The following is a 17251-nucleotide window of genomic DNA, read 5'->3' as shown; positions in this document are numbered from 1 at the left end:
AAATATTCTCCATCCTAACTTCTTCAACTTTTCCATACACGCATCCAAATTCGAAGAAGAATGCTTTTCCACAAATATCTTAGCAACTGTTGCAATATTTTCCCCGATTTCAAGCAATCTTGAATTTAATGCATCTTTGCCGTTATCTTTACCCTTATCTTTACTTTTATTTTGACTATTTGTCGTACCTGTAGTCTTTTGTTTGTTTGATAGAGCGGAGGACTTGTTACCGAGACCTACAATTTCTTGTTGAGTGCAATCGATGTCGTCAAAGTCATGAAAACTATAGTGGCTTTAATCTTGAGTAGGACGGAGAAGGGTAGAAGTTTGCCCCCAACAATGAATGCCTGTCACGGTCGTGCCTTCAAACAACTGTGTGTAATGGTCGGGGTACGGTAGCGGCGGTGGAGGAAGGTGACGTTGTTGGGTGCAGCATCGTCAACGATTGCGGTGACATCACTGGCGTCGTCGGAAACTAAGGAGAAGAATATGCGAAAAAAGCAGATGCGAAGGGAAGAAAGAAGAGGAGGCAGTCGATGTGTTTAGGGCAAATAGAACGTGCGTCTCAATTTTTTTTTTTTTTTTTTTTTTTTTTTTTAAAGATTTTGTTTAATATATGATAAAATAAAATGTATTTTTAATTTGAAGAGGTAAAAAATAATATGCATCTTAATACAATCCGCCTAATTGGGGGGGGGGGGGAGGGGAGGGGGGGGAGGGAAGGAGGGAGAGAGAGGAGAGGCAAAAAATAATATGCATCTTAATACAATCCGCCTAATGAGAGAGAGAGAGAGAGAGAGAGAGAGAGAGAGGCAAAAAATAATATGCATCTTAATTAAATCGCCTAATTGGGGAGAGAGAGAGAGAGGAAGGAATAGATTGTGAGGAAGGTAGCACTCACGGAGGGTCACAAAGTAACAAGATACGAACGGTGTTTCACTAGGAAGTTAAGTCGGCTGTGAGTGGGCTTCCATGTATCCCTCCCATTCCATATAGCGAAAGGAAAGTATTTATCGACTCCTCGGATCAATCTTTACGTCTGGATTGCAACAGAAACCCTAGTAATGACAGACCCTAAGATGAAGCTTATACAGAGCCTCATATGGTACGCCGCTACCGCTGCTGTTAGTTACTGGGTATTGCTCGCAGGCCTTCGTCAATTAGACACCAATCGCGAAGAAAACAAACGAGCAATTGAGAAACGTAAACATCTTTTCAAGCGATTAGGCCGTACGCCAATCCAGACCACTCCTTACGAGGCAAGTTATCCCTTTACTTCTATATTTCTTGTTTTCTTCAATTCACTCTTGTTTTTTTTTTTTAATCGCACTCAAATTGTTAAAAGAGTTGGATAATTTCTAACACAGGATATGATAGCTTGTGATGTCGTAAATCCAGACCACATAGATGTGGAGTTTGATTCAATTGGAGGATTGGACACTACTAAACAGGCATTGCATGAACTGGTGATCCTTCCATTGCGTAGGCCAGAGTTATTCAGCTCCGGAAGGCTACTTGGTCCTCAAAAAGGGGTGTTGCTATATGGACCTCCAGGAACAGGGAAGACGATGCTGGCCAAAGCCATTGCAAAGGAATCTGGAGCTGTTTTTATCAATGTTAGGGTTTCCAATTTGATGAGCAAATGGTTCGGTGATGCTCAAAAACTCGGTAAGTCTTATAATACTTAAACCTCATCTCTTCTTTCGATAATTCCATTGCTAAACCTACTTGCTTTTATATCAGTTTCAGCTGTTTTCAGCCTGGCTTATAAGCTACAACCTGCAATTATTTTCATTGATGAGGTTGATAGTTTCCTTGGGCAGAGACGTTCAACTGACAATGAAGTTTTAACCAATATGAAAACAGAGTTCATGGCATTGTGGGATGGGTTCACTACAAATCGTGTGTATTCTTATACAAATAGGTGTTTAGTTCATGTGAAGCATTACTTTCATGGAGTTTGAAGTATGTTTTTGTTGCAGAGAATGCTCGAGTGATGGTACTTGCAGCAACCAATAGGCCTGCAGATCTTGATGAAGCAATACTTAGACGTCTTCCAAAGGCTTTTGAAATTGGAAAACCTGGAAAAAGTGATCGAGCAAAGATTCTGAAAGTGACTTTAAAGGGAGAAAGAATAGATGACGATATTGACTTTGATTACATAGCTGGTTTATGTGGGGGTTTCAGTGGTTCTGATATCTTTGAGGTCTGCAAACAAGCTGCATATTTTCCTCTCATGGAGTTTTTAAAAGACGAAAAGAATGGGAAACAGTCTTCTGTGAGTACACATAATGATCACCCTCAAGTTTTTAAAATGTTCTTTCTTCTTTTACTGTGATGGGTTTATTTAAAAACTGAATCTTTTTTGTTTTTGGGATTTGGTAAGGCACCGAGGCCTTTGTCCCAGATGGACCTAGAAAAAGCTGTTGCTGCATCAAAAAAAGCCAAGATTCCGACATTGTGAAGCTTGGGTCAACTTCTTGGTCAATGTTATGTTGAAACTGATCATAATATGTCTGAAATTCGTTCAAGGCTAATGATGGTAGGTTATGGTTATTCAACCTCATCTCATAGGCGTTTGTTCTTTTATACATTCTTTCTGCTACTTAGTGATTCCTTAAACACAATTGTTGTATATAAAATTATAAATTTGACAACAAGCTAATTGCTAGTCATATACGATGCATCATTTTTTTTTTCTTCATTCTTCTAGGATTTGCGACTTCGCTGTGTTTCCACAAACACTTGTCATTGCATGTGAAGGTAGTTGTTGAATGTTGATTATAATTTTCCTTAATCTATTTTACAAAAAAATAATAATAAAAAGTCTTTGTAACATGTTGTATCGGGAGTCTTGGTAATGTACCAAAGACGAAACACAAGGGCTTGATTTGATGTCCTTGATTTAATGTGAAATCTTTGTTTGATTCTTGTTGGGTTTTATTACTTATTAGACGAGATATGAATTTATTAAAATGAATCAATGTGTAAATATTAAACATTGAACATACATACAAACGAAAGATGAATAAATAAAAAATTCAATTTATACTAATAAAAAAACCAATATCTTAAATAATTGTTTTGAAATCATAAATTTCCAAAGGTTTTTAAACCCAACGTTAGATTGTTAAGTATGCCATCATTCTCTTAATGGTTGTTCATTTTTTTTTTTTACAAAATTAGATGTTTTGTCCTTAATACAAATCAACATGTAAAACAGTTTAAAGATATGGACATCTTTATTTATGTCTAGATTAATGATAAAATGATATGCTATATAATGAAATATAAAATTGAATAGACTTGAAGAAAAAAAATAAAGACAATCAATCTTGGAATAGCATTTTTATGACAAATTATAAAATAAGGTAATATACATTTACTTTCTACACTTATTATTGATAACATGTGGTTAGTATAAGATATTAAGAAATTTATAAAAAGTAAAATTAGTAAGAATGTTAAAGATGTTAGAAAAAAAAGAGGTTAAGATAATAAAAATACAATATATATAAACTAAATTATCACAATAGTAATGAAATGATTAGGGATGACAAAAAAAACCCAAACCCAATGGGGAAAGCCAATACCCGAAGATTTTGGGTCGGACTGTGTCGCTCTTATCGGGTAACGGGTCGGGGATCGACTCGTTATCGGGTATTCTTATCGGGGCAGGGGCAGGGAGTGGGATATCTCCGCCCCGCCTCGAAAATTATATATATATATATATATATATATATATATATATATATATATATACACACACACACACACACACTAGCCGTTTACCCGCGCAAAGCGGCGGGTGACAAATAGTTTGTTTCGATAATTAATTTCTTTTCCATGGAGAATGATTATTTTCAATTTAATCATTAGTTTGTTTTAGGAAACATGTCATATTAAAAATAAAAAAAATTCATGAAATGACCAAATTATAGGGTGTTGAGTATTTATTTGGATGAAAAAAGATCTGGTCAAAACCTTGGAAGAGAAGATTTATAGGAGTTTGTTTAAAATTTTAATATTATTTTATTAGTGATTAGTTGTACAATTAGCTTAATGATTTGGACGTCTTAAAAAATATTATTATTTTATTCAATCTATTTTTAGAAATAGTAAAATTTGTTTTATAACATAGTAAAGATATATATATATATATATATATATATATATATATATATATATATATATATATAATATCCGTGTTTTTAGGCTAGATATTAATAATGATGTAATAATCTAGGTAAACATTTGTAACTTGTTTTGAAATAATAAAGATATATCATTTGAGTATCATGTGCTTACACTTAATTATTATGATTTAATAAATTAAGGATAAAAAAATAAGCATCGAAAATAAATGTTAGATAAACTCGATATTCATGAAAAAAGTTGTAGTGGTTGAAACAAGGATTCCGGAGATATAAATAATACCGAAATCCAAGTTATAATGAAGAAGTTATGACTTGTCGAAGTTTCGCGACAGAACCGACACGACACTATGTGACGTAAAAAGTGAGTTACGATAAAGTGCTTTTTAGCCTTAGCAATCTGAATGAAAGTCGTAGTACTCGTTAAGCCGAGAGCGTGCATAAAAAGAATGTCAAAATCTGACTTCGTATGAGGAAGTTATGAATTTTCTAAGATTTGACACAACAATATGCAACCCGAAATTCGAATTTTAGATCGAGCGATTTTTAGCCGACACAGGCTAAACAAGAATCGAAGATCTTGTCGATTGTAGTTTAACGCTAAAAAGACAAATAGAAACGGACGTCGGATGAAGAAGCTATGAAATTTTAACGAACTTTTCCTATACCGGCTTGTTAAAATATAATTTTAAAAAAAAGTCAAAATTAGCCGACGGAGTCTAAACGAAAGTTGTAGAGTATAATTTCACTTACACGTGGATATAAAGAACGTCAAAAACGAAGCCTGTATGCGAAAGATATGAATTTTTGAAGATTTGGGCACAAACTTCGAGGCTGGAAGAACGCCTAATGTATCACGTGGTACACTTAGCATATTTTTGTACCCCCAACATACGAGGTATGTACTCCCAATGTACTTATGTGTTCACGGTCTGAGATCGGCCACGTAGCCCTATTCTCTTGCATGATGGACGTGTGTCCTAGCCATGCCACATCCGAAGCTCAGATATCCATCAGATGCCACACATCACTCTACGTGCCGCGTACTGGAATTACGCTTAGCGTGGAGTGCTGCAACGCAGTACGCCCCGCGTTTTGTAATGAAATGAAAATATATTTCTTTAAGAAATGTTTTGATAAATAATTTTATCATACTTTGTTTTGGGGACAAATTTCACAATATTTTTTTGAAAGATTACTCTTATTTTATTTAAAAGCATAAACTAAATCGGTCTTTTCTGGCCTAGAAATTGGGAATGTCACAGTTGGTATCAGAGCATTAGTTTAAGCGAACTAGGAATTTGTAGGATTTCTAGACTTAAACTTAGAATGCTAAGTGATAATCGTGAGATGAGTATCTACCATATTTTAGACACGAGCATTATTATATTTTAGGAAAGATGCCTAAAATGCTTTTATGTGCTAAATGCTATATGTTTTCCATATATGCCATTATTTGTTCGGATCTATGGTCTGTTGTCGACCGGATCTGGAAACCTTATGTGTTCAGGATTCTAAGCTGACCACAATATTAGAACTAGCATGTAACATTTCAGAGTGATAAGGAGAATTTAAATATCTATCATGAATAAAGATCTAAATTCGCCTAATTTGGTGTATAGATTAAAATGGCAAGAACCCGAAGTGGAGCTGGAAATGCAAATAGAAATCAGCAACCTCAACCCCAAGTGATGGAGCAGGTGCCTATAGCAGAAGCTGCACCAGAACCAATCACAATGGCTGGAGTCCAAGCCATGATTCAGGCTATGATGGCTGAACAAAGGGAGGAAATGACACAATTGTTGCTGAACAACAGGATTGAACCTTCAATGCCTGTTGAACAACCTGAATTAAAGGATGATCGGTCAGAGGAATGAAATTACAGTAGATCTGTTGGTTAAGCTGAACCGCTTGTGGTTAAGAGGAATAACCAAGAAGATGGAGTCGAGAGAAATGGATGCAAGTACAAAGACATTATGACTTGCAAACCATCAACTTTTACTGGAAACGAAAATCCCATCAGAGTAATGGACTGGATCTCGGAGATGAAATTAGCCTTCATGACATGTGGTTGCAAAGGCAAGCTACAAACCATATATGCAGTGCATTAGTTCAGAGGTGGCACTGTTCGGTGGTGGAACACTCTGGGGATGGAAGACCCTAAGCCATAATGAGCCACTGCAACTGAATTGGGCAAAGTTCTTGGTGCAATTCAAGCGCAAGTACTGCTCGAGCCAAAATCTGATTGAGCTAGAGAACCAATTTCTGACACTGAAAAAGGGAAGCATGTCCATCGATGAATACACCAATAACTCCACAGACAAAATGGAGTTTGCTTTGCGTAGTATCCCAGATGAGCTGACAAAAAAAATTGTCAGGTACGCAAAGGGACTTCCGTGGGAGTATGCGGTGCTAGTGCGTCAGACACTTACTCTGGAGGCAGCTATCTGGGCTGCCAAGTCTGTTGAAGATATGATTAAGGGGAGAGCCGCCAGCAAGGTTGAAGTTGGCAAAAAAAGAAAGTTTGAAGGAACTTCGGCTTTCGACAAGAAGAACAAGTTCTCGAACTCGGGTTCGAGGAAATTTGGAGGAGGATCCGAAGCGAAGTGGTGTGACAAATGTAAAAAGAAACATGTTGGGAAATGTGGTAAGGAAGTCACTTGTTTTAAATATGGAAAGCCTGAGCATTATGTAAAAATGAATGGAAAATGTATTAATATATTTTTATATTTATTATAAAAATATAACTCAATTTACTAAGTCATTAATTATTATTTCAATAAATAATGTAGTAGACTTTAATAATTAAGACTTGTCATTTGTGAAATATTATATTGTATTAATCTCGTGAGTTATAAGTATCATGGAAATTGTGGGTTTCACGTTGGTTGAAACCTGGTAAATGTTATAATAACAACAATTACGCTGCCCAAATTTCGTCATGATAAATAATAAAATTTGGAAATGTGTAAGTCTCATGAATCTCAAATCCATAAGACTTCGATCAATAATTAATCCTACAAACAAATAATTATAGGTGTCCGATATACTTATAATGGAGAGTTTAGGACCAGGATGCCTAGACTCATTGTTAGGATCCATCATACCCATGTGACGTTCTATATGAGCTATGTTTGTTCTAAAAGCTTTATGAGTTAGTATCATTTCCTAAGTTGTATAAGTTATGTTTTTCACAGTCGTAAGACCGTACATCTTAGTGGGAAATTCCTCTATGTCATAACCGCGAATTTGTATTGGAACGAGGAACACCATGTATAAGTTCAGGATCGCATACTTATATGGGTTGACATCTAGCCACCATAGCTAGCTACAACCATCGGCTGACCAGTCGAAACGAGCATTGGTGTTTCCTAAACGATAAACGGATAAAGTCCCCAAGATTGAGTAGACTTGGGTGTGGACTTACTGAAACTTGTAAGTGATGGTACAGATGTGTACGTCACAATTCGGTTATGACCTCATCATAAATCCCATGTGTGCCTTGTTACCGTATAGAATCGATATTGCATTTGTACGAGGTTTTGTTCAGTGATACTAGTTGATAGAGATTGTATGTAGTGGATAACTTGTGATTCACAACGATAAGTGTCAATACCAGAAATTAAGTCACATAAGACTTAATTAATATCATGACACGAATGGTTAAGGTTTAATAACTTACAAATAATAAGTTATTTATATAAACCCTTTGTTTTTGTACTAAAACACGATATGTATGTGGGAGGAGTTTTCCCCACTGGTTAAATGTCGCTTCTCAAATTAAGTAAGATAATACTTAATAAATACTACGACACAAATTTATAGAGTTTATAAATTAGGAACTTACGAGTTTTGCATATAAACTATACGAATGTTCGTACAAGGTTTCAAGAGTAAATTTGGATATTTTATGTTTTCATAAAGAGTAATATGACTTTCGTTTATATAAATTTGTATTTAAAATATTTATATAAAAAACATTTTTGGTCATGAGAACCGTAAAGATTTATTATAAATTTGATTACTTATATATTCAACAAATGATTATTTTTGGATTTGAGCAAACGATATATTTTTAAATGAGTCCAAATACACTTTTAAAACTCGTTTAGTTTTATACTTTCGATAAAAAGATACGTATTTATACAAGCTGGTCAACTAGAGAAATATTATAAAACACTTTTGGATTATAAAAGTACTATGTGTCAAAACCTGTAGAACTCACCAACAATTTTTGTTGACATATTTTAAATGCATGTATTCTCCGGTTATTTAGCAAGTCGGATGTGTTCACTCGGAAGACTCACAGTCATTTTTATTATACCTTTGTAAATGCTGGATTGTTAAGTGTGTGTCACAATTTAGCAATAGCCATTGTCAATGTAATTTCTAATTCATTAATAATAGAAGATTGTATTTGTACTATTCAATGTACGTTCAATAACCATGATTACTGTTTTACGTCGTGCACCTCAGGGTTTCCATCAGCGGCCAAGGGTGTGACATGGGACTCCATAAAGTTGGCAATTGTATGGGTCCTTAGGGTCCCTAGATGCTTATATGTCATGGATATGAAGTTTGGAGGGTGTTTGAGTCCATGCATGAGAAATTACTTCCTTTTCTTCATAAATGACCGAGTTTCAGCTCAAGTCTTGTATTAGACATACAAGACCTTAAAGAATCAATTTTTATGAGTGATAGGAAGCCTCTTGGAACATATGGATTAGTGGATTAATGGATTAAGAAGTTTTTGGAGCAATATGGCATTCAGAAGGACTTCATGACGTGAGGAGATGCATGTAACATCGTGAGGGTGGTAAGCCTCGATTATTTTGTCATGTAGTAGCTCACAATGTGAGCCATAGATGATCACGTCGTGAGGGTCTGTTGATTGTTGACTTTCATTGATCGTTGACCGTTGACTTTTTGACCAAGTTTGACTTTGGGTCAAACATGAGGATTTTGGGCTATTGATTGAGATTCTATCTGGTTCTGATGTTAGTGGATTCGTGGAAGCAAGTAGTGCTGAAAAGGGTTCGTATCGCAGTGTTTAGAATTCTTCGATTCAGGTGAGTTTCGCCTCACTGTATGTAACGCCTGTGTTTCTGGGCTTGCCATTTTTAGCAATGTAATAGTCTAGGTTAACCTTTGTAACTAAATTTGAAATAATAAAAAATTTATTATTTGTGAATTATGTGAATTATGTGATTTATGTGTTTATTTTCTTGATTTTTATAATTTAATGAATTAAGAATAAAATAAGCGTCAAAATTAAAGTGTGAGATAAGCCCGACATCTTTGCATAAAGTTGTAGTGGTTGAAACAAGGATTCCGGAGATATAAGGAATGCCAAAATCCGAGTTATAACGAAGAAGTTATGACCTGTCGAAGTTTCGAGACAGAACCGGTATGACGATGAGTGACTTAAAATATGAATTTAAGATAGAACGATATTTAGCCTTAGCGATCTAAACGAAAGTCATAGATTTCGTTAAACCGAGAGTGTGCATAAAAGGAACGCCTAAATCTGACTTCGTATGAGGAAGTTATGATTTTCTGAAGTTTCGACGTGGCAGTATGCAACCCGAATACTCGATTTGAGATCGAGCGGTTTTTAGCTGAAACAATCTAAATGAGAATCGAAGATCTTGTTGTTAGTAGCGAAGCAATGAAAAGTTAGGCGAGAACGGACGTCAGACGAAGAAGTTATGAATTTATAACGAAGTTTTTCTGTCCCGGCCTTCTAAAAATAAATAATAAAAATAAAAGTCAAAATTTGCCGACGGGGTCTAAATGAAAGTTGTAGAGTATGGTCTGACCTTCGCGTGGATATAAAGAACGTCGAAAACGGAGCTCGTATGCGAAAGTTACACAATTTAGAAGTTTGACAAGTCAATTACGCCCCGCGTAATTTGTGTACGCCCTGCGTACTCAGTCGGATGCAACTTGTCTGACCAATACTCGAGTGCCACCAGTCGACGCACGCAGTGACGTCAAAGTACGCCCCGCGTAACCCGAGTACGCCCCGCGTACTGAGTACACCCCGCGTAATCCCAGACCCAGCAGCCTATAAATAGAACTCGAATTCAGCCATTTTCTCTTGTTCAAACTCTTCCCTCTCTCTAAGTTTTGCCTCGTTTTGCGTTTCGTTTATACCCCAAAGCCCCGGTAATATTCCCGAGCCCCGAAGTAAGATCCGAAGCCCCGAGGATCCCGAAGAGCGTTATTCCCGAGCCGAAACGCTGCCCGCGAGGAGCCCGGTTTTGTGAAGATCTTCCAGATCTACGGAGAAACACCTCTTCTGCAAGCCGTAGTGCTGCCCGATCATCTTCTGATCAAGTGAGTGTGTAGTTACTTTCATTCCAACACAATATTATGAAGTATTTCCTATAAAATACGTGTTATGTGTATATACTTGGTTGTTATACGTGTGAGTGTATATTCACTCTTTTCTATCTTATAGATCTGAAGTATTCTCTATGAAATACGTGTTATGTGTGTATGCATCATCTGTTATGTGAAAAATGTTTTGATTGAGCATGCTATACAGGTTTTGAAACTACGTATAAAAATGTATATTTTATCTACTAATATGTTGGGTAGAATATGGGTAGATAGTTGGTGTGTAATAAACAGATGAGAGGCCTCGATGTTGTTTTGATCCAGTCATCTAGCGGAATTTAGATGACGACCACGGACTTTTCTAGACAGTCCAGTGGAACGCTAGCAGGCACATAACCTGTAGGTGTTAATGAACTTGGGTGTTCATTCGCTGTATTCCATCCCCCCATGGTTGCCTTATTTGACTTATATTGCTGAGGAACCCCCGAAGCATGTGTAGTCGCCCCGATGAAATATTCTTAGACTAGGTCCCTTGTGTTAGTTATTTAGGGACATAAAGTGAGAATAACGGGAATGGGTAACTGGGTTATTGTTGGTTGATAATAATTAATTTAATTATTTATTGTGGGTTGAAAACCCTATATGCTCACCAGGCTCCCAAGCCTGACCCACTCAGTTGATTTATTTTACAGGAAGTGGCGCAAGAGCTTAAGATGGGCGAACATCAAGTTGTTTTGTTTACAAGTCTGTATATGTATAGATTTGTTGAAAGACTTGTAATGCTATCGTTTATGCTTTATGATCTGTATCGGAACATGACATCCCGACTTTTGATTATGAAATGAAATCATATTTCTTTATGAAATGTTTTGATAAATATCTATTTTATCATGTTTTGTTTTTGGGAACAAATTCCGCATCTCTTTTAAAATTAAAAGGATTTACTCTGAAAATTATTTTAAAAAGCATAAATTAAATCGGTCTTTTCGGGCCGAGATTTTGGGGATGTCACAGTTGGTATCAGAGCATTAGTTTAAGCGAATTAGGAATTTGTAGGATTTCTAAACTTAAACTTAGGATGCTAAGTGGAGATTGCGAGGTGTGTGTCTGTTGGATTTTAGACACAAGCACTAGTTTATTTTAGGAATGTTGCCTAAAATGCTTTTATGTGCTAAATGTTATATGTTGCCATATATGATATTATTTGTTCGGATCTACGGTTTATTGCCAACCGGATCTGAAGGTTTATGTGTTTAGGATTCTAAGCGTATATGTACGATATTAGATATAGCATGTAATCGTTTGGAGTAATAAGGTGAAATTATTCGGTGTGTAGATCAAAAATGGTGAGAACAAGAAGTGGAGTTGGAAATGCTGATGAAAATAGGAATCAACCACCAGTGATTGAACAAAGACCTGTTGTAGCAGCAGCACCTGAGCCAATAACCATGGCTGGTGTGCAATTGATGATTCAGACGATGTTGGATCGTCAGATGGAGGAAACTAGACGGTTGCTTCAAAAAAATCGTGAAGAACCTTCGATTCGTGTGGAAGAGCCTGAATTAAATGAAGGGCACTCAGAAGGTGGAAACTTCAGTGGATCAGTTGGTCAAGCCAACCCACCGATAGTTAGGCAAGATAACCGCGATGGAAGGAATGATGGAATGGGATGCAAGTACAAGGACTTTTTGACTTGCAAACCATCGACCTTCAATGGAAAGGAGGATCCGATTGGGGTTATGGATTGGATCTCCGAAATGGAGCTAGCCTTCATGACGTGTGGCTGCAGAGGTAAGTTGCAAACCATCTATGCCGTGCGTCAATTTCGAGGTGGAGCCGTTCGTTGGTGGAACACTCTAGGGAAGACTTTGAGCCCTAATGAGCCACTGCAATTGTCATGGGCAGAGTTCTTGGTGCAGTTTAAGCGCAAGTTCTGCTCGGCTCAAAATCTGTTGGAGTTGGAGAACAAGTTCCTGACATTGACTAAGGGCAGTATGTCAGTTGATGAATACACCAATAACTTCACCGATAAGATGGAGTTTGCCTTGCGTATCGTTCCAGACGAGCTGACGAAGGTGGACCGGTATGCGAAGGGACTCCCATGGGAGTATGAGGTGCCAGTACGTCAGGCACATACTTTAGAGGCAGCTATCTGGGCTGCCAAGTCTGTTGAGAACATGATAAAGGGGAGAACCACCAACAAGGTTGAGGTTGGTGAGAAGAGGAAGTTTGAGGGAACATTTGGTTCCGGTAAGAAAAGCAAATTTTCCAAATCTGATTCGAAAAGGTTTGGTGGGGGTAAAGGAGGGGAAGCGAAGTGGTGCGAAAAGTGTAAGAAAAAGAACTTCGGGAAATGTGGCGAGGATGTAACTTGCTACAAGTGTGGAAAGGTTGGACATTTTTCCAATGAATGTCCGAACAACAAAAGGATGTGTTTTGGTTGTAATGAGGAGGGGCATATTTTGAAAGACTGTCCGAAGAAGAAGGAGGCAGCTAAGCCCAACATTCCACCAAAGCCGAAGGCGAGAGCATTCCAGATGACACTGGAAGCTGCTAAGGATGAAGCTGATGTCGCTTCAGGTACCTTTCTCGTTAACAATTTGCCTGCCCAAATTTTATTTGATTCTGGAGCCAACTACTCCTTTATATCGCATGAATTTGGTAGAAAACTAGCTTTGCATGTTGATAGACTAGATAATGCTTTATTAGTCGAAGTTGCTAGTGGCAAGTTTGTACCTGTTAGCCATCGTATGAAAAACATCTTAATCGACTTGAATGGGAATAAGTTCCACGAGGAATTATTGCCTATCGAACTTAATGGTTTCGACATCGTGTTGGGAATGGATTGGCTCAGCGCCAATGATGCTGAAATTTTATGCAAGAAGAAGATTGTTAAACTAAACCCGCCTGGGAAGGAATCATTTATGGTGTATGGGGACAAACGCCGAGTGAATTCTGGAATCATTTCCCTAATGAAAGCCAGAAAGTGTTTGACCAAGGGATGTACATCATATTTAGCATTCATGATTGATGCTAAGAAGGAGAAGAAGGTGATGCAGAGTATTCCTGTGGTGTGTGATTATCCGGAAGTATTTCCCGAAGATCTTCCTGGATTACCACCTGATAGACAAGTGGAATTCCGAATTGACTTGTTACCAGGAACCACGCCAATAGCAAAAGCACCTTATCGATTAGCACCAACGGAGATGAAGGAGCTGATGATGCAACTTCAAGAGTTGTTGGACAAAGGTTTCATTAGACCTAGTTCATCGCCCTGGGGAGCTCTGGTGTTATTCGTGAAGAAGAAAGATGGAAGTATGAGAATGTGCATTGATTACAGAGAGCTGAACAAGGCAACAATAAAGAATAGATATCCGTTGCCAAGGATTGATGACCTATTTTATCAATTGCAAGGTTCGAGCTATTTCTCGAAGATCGATCTTAGGTCAGGATATCATCAGCTGAAAGTAAGAGAGCAGGATATAGAGAAGACTGCGTTCAGAACTAGATATGGACACTACGAGTTCTTGGTTATGTCGTTTGGACTAACCAATGCTCCGGCAGCATTCATGGATTTAATGAATAGGGTTTGTAATCCGTTCCTTGATAAATCCGTGATAGTGTTCATCAACGACATTCTGATTTACTCAAAAAGCCAGGAGGAGCATGGCAGACACTTGCGAGAAGTGTTAGAAGTTTTGAAGAAGGAGAAGCTGTATGCTAAGTTCTCCAAATGTGATTTTTGGATTCGTGAAGTCCAATTCTTGGGTCACGTGGTCAACCAGGAAGGGATAATGGTTGATCCAGCAAAGATTGAAGCTGTAATGAAGTGGGAACAACCGAAAAGTCCCACGGAGATTCGAAGCTTTTTAGGATTAGTCGGATATTACCGAAGGTTTATCCAAGGCTTTTCTTCGATTGCTAGTCCATTAACAGCTTTGACCCACAAAGGAGCTACTTATGCTTGGAGTGATAAGCATAAAGAAGCATTTGAGAAGCTAAAGAAGAAACTATGCGAGGCACCGATACTTTCTCTACCCGATGGAGTTGAAGACTTCGTTGTTTATAGCGATGCGTCTGGTGTTGGATTGGGTTGTGTTTTGACCCAAAGAGATAAGGTGATCGCGTATGCATCTCGACAGCTGAAAGAGCATGAAAAGAACTACCCGACTCATGATTTGGAGTTGGCAGCGGTAGTTTTCGCTTTGAAAATATGGAGGCATTACCTCTATGGCACGAAGTGCAAACTTTTCACTGATCATAAGAGTCTCCAATATCTCTTTAGTCAGAAAGAATTGAATATGAGGCAACGACGCTGGCTGGAACTACTTAAAGACTACGACTGTGAGATACTTTACCACCCCGGTAAAGCCAATGTTGTCGCTGATGCTCTCAGTCGGAAAGTCAATCTTGAAAAGAGAAGGCCAAGAGCGTTGGGAATTGAAGTTGTCTCAACCATTTTGGAAAGTATAAAGAAAGCTCAAGAGGAAGCTTCGGAGAAGAATGACCGAAAGGAGGAACGTTTGGGCAAAACGTTGGTGTTCGGTGTAAACAGTCATGGACTGAAGGTGTTCCAAGATCGGATTTGGATATCTAAGACAGGAGGAGTCAGAGATCTTCTGATGGAAGAATCTCACAAGACCATGTACTCAATTCATCCCGGTAGCACTAAAATGTATAGGGACCTGAAACCCTATTATTGGTGGCCAACGATGAAGCTCGACATTGCGAAGTATGTGGCCGAGTGTGTGACTTGTGCAAGAGTCAAGGCACAACATCAGAAACCGTACGGGAGTTTAGATCCTTTACATGTGCCTATGGGTAAGTGGGAAGACATTGCCATGGATTTTGTCACTAAACTGCCCAGAACAAAGAATGGTCACGACATGATTTGGGTGGTCGTTGATCGATTCACTAAGAGTGCGCATTTCATAGCAGCCAAGGAGAAATGGTCTATGGAAAAGCTTGCGAATTCTTACGTAAAGGAAATTGTGAGGCTTCACGGTGTTCAGTTAACAATTGTGTCGGATCGTGATAGTCGTTTCACCTCGCGATTTTGGAAAAGTCTACAAGAAGAATTGGGTACCAAGTTGTGTTTAAGTACAGCTTACCATCCGCAGACCGATGGTCAGAGCGAACGAACGATACAAACACTTGAAGATATGCTGAGAGCATGTACCTTGGAATTCCTAGGTAATTGGGATGAACATTTACCGTTGGTAGAATTTTCCTATAACAATAGTTTTCACTCGAGCATTAAGATGACACCTTACCAAGCTTTGTATGGACAAAAGTGTCGTACGCCGTCTTGTTGGCTTGAGGCTGGGGAAAAGCAGTTTATGGGACCGGAGATGGTTCATCAGACTGCTGAAAAGTTGAAAATAATTAGGGAAAGAATGTTAGCAGCTCAAGATCGTCAAACGAGTTATGCTGACAAAAAGAGAAGACCGATGAATTTTGAAGTTGGGGATTCGGTTTTGCTTAAAGTCTCGCCGTGGAAGGGACTTATAAGATTTGGTAAAAGGGGAAAGTTGAGTCCAAGGTTTATTGGACCGTTTAAAGTTCTTCATAGGATTGGGAACCAAGCTTACAAGCTCGAACTACCAGAAGAACTGAGTGGAATTCATAACACTTTTCATGTGTGTTATTTACGAAAGTTCACGGGGGAAGTTCCCGACATGATTCCACTTTCGGAGTTGAGAATCGATGAGAAAAAAAGGTTGATTGAAGAACCAGAGGCAATTGTTGACCGAAAGACTAAGAAATTGCGACGTAAGATGGTGGAGTTAGTGCTTGTCCGATGGAAACACACGAATGGGCCAAATCTCACCTGGGAGACGGAGAGTGACATGAGGAGTCGCTATCCGCATTTGTTTGTTGATGTGTGATTCTGGGGACGGAATCATTCTAAGGTGGAGAGAATTGTAGCGCCTGTGTTTCTGGGCTTGCCATTTTTAGCAATGTAATAGTCTAGGTTAACCTTTGTAACTAAATTTGAAATAATAAAAATTTATTATTTGTGAATTATGTGAATTATGTGATTTATGTGTTTATTTTCTTGATTTTTATAATTTAATGAATTAAGAATAAAATAAGCATCAAAATTAAAGTGTGAGATAAGCCCGACATCTTTGCATAAAGTTGTAGTGGTTGAAACAAGGATTCCGGAGATATAAGGAATGCCAAAATCCGAGTTATAACGAAGAAGTTATGACCTGTCGAAGTTTCGAGACAGAACCGGTATGACGATGAGTGACGTAAAATATGAATTTAAGATAGAATGATATTTAGCCTTAGCGATCTAAACGAAAGTCGTAGATTTCGTTAAACCGAGAGCGTGCATAAAATGAACGCCCAAATCTGACTTCGTATGAGGAAGTTATGATTTTCTGAAGTTTCGACGTGGCAGTATGCAGCCCGAATACTCGATTTGAGATCGAGCGGTTTTTAGTTGAAACAATCTAAATGAGAATCGAAGATCTTGTTGTTAGTAGCGAAGCAATGAAAAGTTAGGCGAAAACGGACGTCAGACGAAGAAGTTATGAATTTATAACGAAGTTTTTCTGTCCCGGCCTTCTAAAAATAAATAATAAAAATAAAAGTCAAAATTTGCCGACGGAGTCTAAATGAAAGTTGTAGAGTATGGTCTAACCTTCGCGTGGATATAAAGAACGTCGAAAACGGAACTCGTATGCGAAAGTTACGCAATTTAGAAGTTTGACAAGTCAATTACGCCCCGCGTAATTTGTGTACGC

At 38.0% G+C, this 17251-nt stretch overlaps 1 protein-coding gene across 1 annotated transcript; it reads left to right on the top strand.

Moving 5' to 3' along the window:
* The first annotated feature begins 811 nt into the window (after window positions 1-811).
* Window positions 812-2675, top strand: LOC145034491 (uncharacterized). The gene is made up of 5 exons (XM_078982915.1): window positions 812-1259; window positions 1368-1668; window positions 1744-1902; window positions 1983-2278; window positions 2387-2675. Exons 1-5 carry the CDS (start codon window positions 1065-1067, stop codon window positions 2462-2464), a joined length of 1029 nt encoding a protein of 342 aa, XP_078839041.1. The 5' UTR covers window positions 812-1064; the 3' UTR covers window positions 2465-2675.
* The last annotated feature ends 14576 nt before the right edge of the window (window positions 2676-17251 follow it).

This window comes from Lactuca saligna, chromosome 3 (genome assembly GCF_052625555.1).
Source record: "Lactuca saligna cultivar CGN05327 chromosome 3, ASM5262555v1, whole genome shotgun sequence".
NCBI classification, from domain to species: Eukaryota; Viridiplantae; Streptophyta; class Magnoliopsida; order Asterales; family Asteraceae; genus Lactuca; species Lactuca saligna.
The sequence above is the reverse complement of the archived record's forward strand: the minus strand, read 5'-3'. Positions and strand labels throughout refer to the sequence as shown.